The following is a 9012-nucleotide window of genomic DNA, read 5'->3' as shown; positions in this document are numbered from 1 at the left end:
AGCAAAAAGCTATCAGAAGCGAAGCCAACAGTAAGTGGTGGAACCACTGCGAACCATGCGAGATATGAATCCATGACCTAGTCCGGAAGAGCCTCCAGGACATGGACCTTGCCTTGAAGGAGACTCGCGCAGACCAGAAAACCCTACAAGAGCAGCTGCGACTAGCCGAAGGACGTGCTAGAGATCTTGAGAGCAGAATCGATAACGGAACCGTGGTGCATCCGAAACCGAGATACTTCGTCGACGATTAAGCAGAGCAACTTGATGACGAAAAGGAGCGACACAAGAAGGTCAGAAGCTCTACGGGCCCGCGATTTGCTGCATTCCGATTTTTTGATTATTCAGGATGTTGCTGAGAGAGACGTCATGATTGATCAGACGCGGAAGAAATACCAGGGTGAGCGATGTGGTGCTTTACATCTGCCGAAGGACCTAATATCCCGGCCACAGGCGAGCTTGCGTTACTGAGTGAAGGTAACGATCTATGGACATGCGTTCCTTTTATGACTCACGGGCATATCTAGAGCTACAATCTCAGCGGGACACCATCAGCCGATTGCGTGATGAAAGCCGCAAGACTCGAGCTGAACTCGACCAACTTCATCTTCAGTACGATGACGAAGTCTATTCTAGTGGCGCGTGGAAGAAGGAGAAAGAACGCCTGGAGAGCAAGATTTCGGATTTGACATCCGCTTATGAGTCAGCGACAGGTGTCCAATCAGAGCAGCAATCTCAGATTGTGAACTTGCTATCACAAGTTCGAGAGTTGCGAGGTGTGCTTGACGAGGCTGAAGCTGATCGTACAGCATTACAGAAAGCAAGGCGTAACCTTGAGTCTCGACTCAATGACATTGCACAAGGTGCGTAATATTCACCAATGAGAAAAGCTAAAATACAGAATCGCCATCCAGGTTCTTCTCAGTCCGATAAGTTATCGTCCGATCGCGTCCTACAAGCTTTGCACCTTGAGAAGCAGGACCTTCGAAGCTCCCTTGATGCTCAAAGGGATCGCGTGACGTTGGCTACGGAGCGCCTAAAGAAAGCAGAAGCACATGCCATTGACTGCCAGAGTCAGTTAAATAAAGTGCGGCACGAAAATGCCGAACTTGATCGACGCAATGCAAGTGATTCCCGTTCTATGAGCGTGCAACGCCCTGTGACCACTTTTTCCAGGCAGACTTGGAGAAACAGGTCAAGGAACTCAAGCTTCGTGTCGTTGATCAGGAGACCAGGGCTTATGCTACATCACCAAAGTCTTCACCCCACGTTAAGCGACTGGAGGTCCGAGTGGAGGAGCTCACTAACAAGCTCAACCAAGAACTCAAAGAGAAGGCCGAGTCTGACCGAGCCTTCCGCGATGCGGGGACAAGCGCCCGCAACACCCAATTTCAACTTAGCGAAAGCGAGCGGGCTCGTGCTAGGCTGGAAGCGGACGTGAAGGATTATGAGATGAAGCTAGAAAAACTGAGAAGCTCGTCTGATGAACTTGTGAGTGTACGCGGTCTTCGCGTGCTTTCGTAACCTGGACCGACATGCCCTTCAGCAATCTTCTGAAAGCGAACTCCAAGTCGCCAAGCGTCAAGCTGAGCTCGATGCATCCGAGCAGCGGCAGAAGGTTCTTGCGTAAGTGACAGAGATTTCTGGAGATGACGATTACTCATGCGTCCTGATGATAGACTGGAACGTGAAGTGGAACGGCTCCGTTTTAGGCTTGAACGTCCACTCCTGGAGCGGTCCTCTCCGTCTTCATCACCGCGAAAGTAACCCCGTGTCATGTTATGGATCTTTGCAACACTATACTTTATCCCGATTCATATTCAACGTATTCGTTATTGCTTTACGAGTCCACCATCTTGAGCTATCGCACGATCCACTGTACCCACGACATCATGTACGCTATTATGTATGGCTTATTGTATCTTAGATACTTTGCCCACTGCAGATTTTATGTAATGGTGCCTGATGAAGCGCTGACAACCGTGGCTGTAACGTATAAACCCAGAGGACTGCAGAAACCCGACGCGACCACACCAACCAGCACGCTCCTGCTGAATAGCCGCACCTTCACGCAATTACGTATTCCATCAATAATGACAATAAAGAAGCGCGTCAACAATACATATATGATACACGCATATGTTGTGATGGTCTCTGCGGTCACTAAATTTTCCTGGCCGTAATTCTTCAGTGCTACCCGCGACAGCCCCTTCACTTCTTGACCACCTACATGGCCGCGCGACAGATGACCGACCCCATGATTATTTACAAGATAGACATGTAATATCACGGCGAGTCATCGTATAAGTATCATCGCGGGGGAATCCAGCCACAGTCAGGAAAGCCAAATTCGAGGCACCGGATAAGGATCTTCCCGTACAGCCACGCAATGGGGACGTCGTACACACCAGCCTGGACGACTGGCTACAGTCCCAACTGGGGATGTGGCAGGAGGACAGCAAGCGAAGTTGCAACAACTGGCAGGTCATTTCATTTAAATTCAGCTCTGCTCAGTTCGACGCGAGAAGATTGATGATGCCAATCCAGACCCCTGGGACTACCTCAAGCCACCTGGGACACTTGAAAGTATCCTTGAGAACATCTAGGAGCAGAAAGACTAACGTTGAAGAGCGTGAAAGACTGACATGACAAAGCCACTTGGTACCATCTCGTTCAAAACGACGGGTTTTTTACCCACGCATAGTTCGAACCGATAGATCACCGATGCGAAGTCATTCAGACATGGACATAGATCGCTTTTAAGCCTGGATGCAGCCCAGACTAATCTTAAAACAGCAAATGGGTGAAACGACACTCCTGAGGCCATTATCTCCCGGCAACTACGGTGCACCCGTGGCAAGTACATACGTATGAGATCTTACAGCAACATCGACTTTGGAAGTGAGGGAGTATGTTGCACCATCCATTTTAGCAAGCGTTAACACTTCCGGCTGGAATAGCGAATAAAATAAGGTCATGAGGTGTAGAAAGTGGCTCTGAAGTAGCGTCGTATGTCCTCAGACGGGTGAGCGTCGAATGACCACCCAATGCACATTCTAGCAGCTGGGACCTATGATGCTGATATCAAATGTAAGCTACACCATAGGGATGGGGATCACGAGCCACCTGTACGAGACAACAAGAAGAGATTTACTGGAGAGAATGGGCCAGCCCCGAGTATACTGAGTGGCTGACGCCCAGAGCTCTAACGTCCCTGGCGTAGATGCGAGGAAGAGCCATGATATGGAATTAGCATTGCATTGAATGTTCTTAAGACATCGGGGACGTAAAGCCCGAGCAGCCAGGCGTTCCAGAACAAGCTCTTGGTGAGGCGTGTAATCCGCTGAGGTGCTGTGCGTCCACGGGCCTGCTTGTGCGACGCGAATAAGGTAAAGAAACCGAACTATGTACTATGTAGACGAAATTGCTTCTAGTGCTCATTGCACTCTACCGATTGCGCTGGGTCAAACATCAGTGACTCGAGGGGCTTTTCAGTGGCTATGGGACCAAATGATGCCATCCTTTTTGTAAGTCATTGCATGCGTCTTCTGGCATGTTGATTCTGAAACCAGGAGAAATGGACTGAGGAGGGCGGACAAGTTGTTTGGCCCCTGCGTGGTGCGTCAGATTTGCACCTTGCAATACCGTTCTGTGCGTTTGTTGGGGACACTTGATGGTGATGATAAATTAACACCCGGAAGGAAGATAAAATTGTCGACGCAAACACTTGTAAATAGTTTGCAACATTACCTACTCCGATCGCCATTCAAGACTCGGAGCTCGAGAAATTTGAGGGCCCCTCATCCCAGGAAACGTCTCACTAGTCACATGTTTACATGCTGTCCATCTACGTCTACGCAAATTTCTGCAAAGCCTTAGGAGAGAAGGATGGAGCGAGAAAGTCCCCCACGCCTCCGATTTGCAAGAAAACATCTGATGTAGGCTCTCGTTCTCCTTAACATGCTGCACTAAACATTAACGCAGCTGTCTTCAGCATGTACAAGCCGAGCACAGACCACTGCTTTTCGGGATGGATCGTCGAGAGCTCATACAGGCTGAATATTTAGTGGAAACAGTAAGTCAATATTTGCCCACCTAGTCTCGTTACTATTTTTCTTAGAGTCCACGAAGCGGCCGAGTAGCAGGGGGGCATGTTCTACCACCTCCGGACAAACACAAGGCAGGCGGCTGGAAGAAATCCATGAGCTCTACCGGATAATGGAGGTGTGGATCATAAGGCCTGCATGTTACTAGGCTCAAGTACATCACTTCCGACGTGGTCTGCGCTTACAGCGTTGAGGTGATTGACAATGCTGATTTGGTCACGGTGTATTTATTCTCTAAGCCGCCCAACCTTGAAGTTTTGGGCTAGCTTGGTCTCGATAGAGGTCCGGGCCTAATGCTGAAAGTCATACGATCGGTCCTCCTTTGACGACCTTCTCGTCCCCCCGAATCATTCATTCTCCACTCGATGCCTCATGCTGTCCCGAGTCCAGAACCAGCCAATGTATCTGTGTTTCAGAACGCCCGATGCACACTGATGGCACCAGGAATTGGTTTCGATAAACATTTAGGATGGGCCATATCATGAAACTGATTAGGATCCCGAGGGGGGGCGTGGCAGGCATTCGCGTTTTAGTAACTCCTATGATTCATTTACATTCAATCAGACAAGCCTCGAAACTCTTCATTGCTGCAACCGAGTCGGGAAATCGATCCAAGCCATTTGCTTCCGGAGAGACGACATTCTCACGCCCTTAATTATCTCTCGAACACTCACTCTCATCATGGCAGCCCCATACAAGGAAGCTTGGATTACAGGCTCGCATGATAATTCCCCTTTCTACACTAGAACATATGACCTACCTGATGCTCAGGTTAGACCTAAGGCTCATCTAATATTCATCCATGGATTCATCGAACACATTGGGCGGTACTCCTCGATCTTCCCTAGCTGGGTTGAACGTGGCATCACTGTCTTCGCCTTCGACCAACGGGGTTTTGGGTTAACTGCTACGGACAAGGATAACAAAAGCACTAAAGCTAGCTACAGTAAGACAAGTTGGAAGGACCAGATGGAAGATATATCCTTCTTCATCCTTAGAGAGCGAGAGAGGCTTGGGCCTAGTATTCCGTTCTTCCTCATGGGTCACTCCATGGCGAGTATTAATTGCACTACTATGCTAGGAGTTTCGTGGCTCATCCCTCACGTCACCGCTAATAGGGAGGCGGTGAGGTGTTAGGTTTCGTTTGCGCTCCACCAGTGCATGTGAAGGCTCTCGGAGAACTGAAAGGGATTATTGCATCGGCACCTATGCTTCGTGAAACGAAACCTTCCCCGGTATGGCAGGTCTTCCTTGGCGGTCAACTCGCCAAACTACTTCCTCACAAGGAGGTGCCTGTTCCATTAAACTCAGCAGTAGGCTACCGATGCGCCCATCCGACCTCGATGGTAACTGATACACTGCCTTCACTCGCGTTCCTGTTTGTATTAGGATTTGAGTCATGACCCCGTAGTCGTTGAGAAATATGATAATGACCCCCTTGTTCGCAAGTTCGGCACGCTGAAGGGAGTCACAGACATGCTCAATCAGGTACGTCCCACCACGCCTTCGACATTTGCTCATGTTCAGCATCCAACGAGAAGGGAGCTGCCCTTGTGGACAAGCACTATGTGAACTGGCCAGAACGTTTGCCTGTACGTCAATGAATCTTGGTGAAATTACCGACACGCTCATTGGTGCTCTCCCTAATAGCTTCTGATACTGCATGGCGACGCTGACGGGGTAACTCCCACCTAATCTCACTGTTATGTGTATTCACACCCATTCATTCAGAGCACTTCCCCAAGGGCATCTAAGGAATTCTTTGACAAACTTAAAGCGAAAGTCAAGCATTATTCCTCCTATCCGGTGAGGTTTTGAGCAGAACACAAGCAGCATTAGTACTGAAAATGCTCTCAATCCTGTTATCAGGGGGCGTATCATGAGATACACAATGAACCTGGCGGTGTCTCGGACAAATCCATCAACGAATGCATTTCGTGGGTTGAAGTCCAGACCTCAAATTCACAGGAACAACAAAAGCTTTAAAAGGGCGTTGGGGTTCTTGCGGGAAATAATTGTATGAAGCTATGCTTCTTAAAGAGTGTAATTGCACCTCCATCTGCACCCAATAGATCATTTGTAGTCTGTATCTACATATCTCCTACTGAGGCTAGACCAGTGTTTGCGGGTCAGGAGAGCCACCGACCGTGGGAATACTACACTTTCGCCACGGCTACAATCAACACTTAACCATAAAACCATGACCGACGATTTCCTGGCCCGCGAACAAGCTATTTTGGGGTCGGCTTTCTCTTCTAGTGGGAATGCGAGCACTATAGGTGGTGATATTGACTTCACTAAGGCTGCTGCTAGCTTCCCTGCTCTTGAAGACCTAGACGGAGAAATTTCATCAGTACCCGACACTGGCACGAGCAATGGATTCCTAAATGATTTTGACGACTTTGGCACGCCCATTGCCTCCACCTATGAGGTGAAAGTCACGGGTGGTGATGATGAAGTAGAACGTTTCGAGAATGAGTTCCCGAGTTTGGACAATGTACGCGTTGCTCCAACAAATATAGTAGCATAGCTGATGCGAGGCCCCATCTTCAAACTCACCTTATGGTTCTACGATTTAGAGCGAGTTCGGTACCCCAACATCATCATTCCAACCACCGTTCTTTGCTCAGCCGCAATCCCGTCCTTCGTTCCAGCCTCCCACATTCACCCCTCAGCTGGGCGCCGACGAAGAGGAACCTGAGCCTATCAGGTAATGCCATGGGCTGCTTTTTGTCATCGCAGACAAGTGCTGATGAGTATGCTGACAGGAAATGGCGCGAACGTCAAGAAGAGGAGATTCGTCGTCGAGATGAGGCCTCTGCGGCTAAAAAGCGGGAGACTATCAGTAACGCCGAAAAAGCGATCGATGACTTCTACAAGGAGTACAATCAAAAAACCGAGCGCAACATAAAACAGAACAAGTTGAGTTGTTTAGTGTACATCCCAAGACTTTCTTTGTATGGACGCATTATTTTTTTGGACAGGGAGAATGAGGCTCAGTTCCTGGCCGATCTTCAGACTTCGTTGTCTGTTGGGACAACTTGGTCGCGGATTGCTGATATCATTGAACTTCAAAACTCGCAATCGAAGACCCTTGCTCGTGCTGGTCCAGGGACAACTGACTTGACTCGTTTTAAGGAGGTGTTGTTGAGATTGAAACGAGAAGGTGATATAGCACCTGGCGCTGGAGGATATTAGATTTATTTGATGGAGCGCCCAGCAGGACAGATGTATTCTAATTTGCGCACTGTCATGCATGATGCATTTGCCTGGGGCATGGCATAAATACATATCCTATAATTCGGATTCTGATGAAAGGATACAAGCAGAACGAAATACTATATAGAGATCTTCGCTACATGAATAAATGAGAAAGAAAGAACGGACTTCCAGTCACCAGACAACAGACGAGCGCTCCACGATGACACGATAAATACCAAGTAAAGGCCATGAATATGAAGTCCATTCACGTCCGATATTTCATAAGCTTCCTCATGCCGCGGTCTGGGATTTTTGTGTGAATCCTTGCCACTGGCGAAACTGAACACGGACGTCTTCGGCAGCGTTTCGTTTGGGTAGTTGGGGGTTCGATGCTCGCTTGCCCGCTGAGGGACCTTTGGCGGGTGGGTTCGAAGGGCGTGGTTTTGAGGGAGACGAGAGGGGAGGGATTAGGTATGTTTTGCCATGCGCATCGATGAGTTTCCAACTGCCATCCGGATTCTGCTCCGACTTGGGTAGAGCTTGGAGCCCAATGGGTCTAAGGGGGTCTCGCGTTTCGCATCGACTTCCAGATTTGTCCCTGGATTGCCATGGATTCGAGAGGGGTGAGAGCGTTGCAAGGACACTGCCAGGCCGCCGACCAGCAGCCGGAGGACGAATATTTTCGGAGAGGATGGGGTCGATGAATGGCGAAGAAGGTCTGGTAGTCATGTCAGGGCCTTTAGAGCGTTGATTCCATGATCCAAGGAACGTTGGGGACAGTGGGATGTCGTCTTCGCTGTCAGAGTCGGAGTCGGATGACCAATGTGATCTAGGCTCAGCGTAAAGGTCTATAACTGATTCGTGACGTGTCGGGCACATCTCTCCTTCTGCCGTGATGGAATCTCGAGCAGGCCTGCCATACCATGTTGACCGAACATTGGCTGTGGCAGCAAATGTTGAAATAGTCAGCGCAGAGGACGGTAAAGCGGATGCTGCGCTATCACTGCGATCATCAAGGTACGGCAGAAACGATCGATCGTTGAACAAAAACAATGCCTTAGGATGGAGTGGTGGTGGTCTGCGTGGTTGTGAACGAGCCACTGTTGGAGACAACTTTTGGAATTATGTGGGTGAACATGGCAGTGGCATTGACCATGAAGAGATCGTCTTACCATTGGTTTCGACTTCACTGGTTCTGTTCGGATAAGGCTGGGGAACTCTGCTAGCAGGTTCCAGACGGAACCGCGACCCGTCTCAAGAAGTGACGTCTGGCGACGCGGCGTCACTGGGTTGTTCGTAGTGCCGTTCATTGTGAAGGTAGGTGGGGTGTTTTGAAAGAGTGTACTTGAAGGAAAGTCCGTTTAAATAGGCATCGGTTCGTGTGATGTCGTCCACTTCGAGCTTGATGTGATGTTGGATTGATGTTGGAAGCCGTTCCAACAGCTTGGTAACCAAATAAGGCAATTCATTGATAATATTTATATCTTCTAGGACACGAGGCTGTCGGGAGGGAGAAAAATGACTTATAGACCTGAATAAGATACAGCAAATTATTTACACAAAGCTGGGAACCAATGAGCGCCCGGCGCTTGTTCAGGTTTATATAATTCCTTCCCCTTCTCCCCAAAGACCCTCGTACGCCCCATAGAAGGGAGCGCATTCGCTTTTAGTGCGCTGGCCCCTATGATAAATTTGCCAGCTGAGCTTG

At 49.1% G+C, this 9012-nt stretch overlaps 4 protein-coding genes across 4 annotated transcripts; 3 read left to right on the top strand and 1 right to left on the bottom strand.

Annotated features, from left to right (window-relative positions):
- The first annotated feature begins 4 nt into the window (after positions 1–4).
- Positions 5–1837, top strand: EI90DRAFT_211418 (uncharacterized protein). Its single transcript, XM_039052602.1, has 9 exons — positions 5–30; positions 82–290; positions 346–397; positions 451–474; positions 525–860; positions 912–1124; positions 1178–1488; positions 1544–1623; positions 1677–1837. Exons 3-9 carry the CDS (start codon positions 367–369, stop codon positions 1762–1764), a joined length of 1083 nt encoding a protein of 360 aa, XP_038909421.1. The 5' UTR covers positions 5–30; positions 82–290; positions 346–366; the 3' UTR covers positions 1765–1837.
- Positions 1838–4518: 2681 nt separating this feature from the next.
- EI90DRAFT_210584 (lysophospholipase) lies at positions 4519–6326 on the top strand. Its single transcript, XM_039052594.1, has 7 exons — positions 4519–5156; positions 5222–5416; positions 5493–5591; positions 5642–5695; positions 5754–5783; positions 5835–5909; positions 5973–6326. The coding sequence occupies exons 1-7, from the start codon at positions 4785–4787 to the stop codon at positions 6087–6089; spliced, it is 942 nt and encodes a 313-aa protein (XP_038909420.1). The 5' UTR covers positions 4519–4784; the 3' UTR covers positions 6090–6326.
- Positions 5856–7429, top strand: EI90DRAFT_3085509 (clathrin light chain). The gene is made up of 5 exons (XM_039062137.1): positions 5856–5909; positions 5973–6600; positions 6683–6813; positions 6872–7024; positions 7088–7429. Exons 2-5 carry the CDS (start codon positions 6304–6306, stop codon positions 7299–7301), a joined length of 795 nt encoding a protein of 264 aa, XP_038909419.1. The 5' UTR covers positions 5856–5909; positions 5973–6303; the 3' UTR covers positions 7302–7429.
- EI90DRAFT_3158765 (uncharacterized protein) lies at positions 7328–8809 on the bottom strand. The gene is made up of 2 exons (XM_039066192.1): positions 8477–8809; positions 7328–8417 (listed from the first exon to the last, which is right to left on the bottom strand). Exons 1-2 carry the CDS (start codon positions 8612–8614, stop codon positions 7596–7598), a joined length of 960 nt encoding a protein of 319 aa, XP_038909418.1. The 5' UTR covers positions 8615–8809; the 3' UTR covers positions 7328–7595.
- Between the last annotated feature and the right edge of the window lie 203 nt (positions 8810–9012).

This window comes from Cantharellus anzutake (assembly GCF_015039405.1).
Source record: "Cantharellus anzutake strain C23 chromosome Unknown EI90scaffold_111, whole genome shotgun sequence".
NCBI classification, from domain to species: domain Eukaryota; kingdom Fungi; phylum Basidiomycota; class Agaricomycetes; order Cantharellales; family Hydnaceae; genus Cantharellus; species Cantharellus anzutake.
This window is presented reverse-complemented; position numbering and strand designations above follow the sequence as displayed.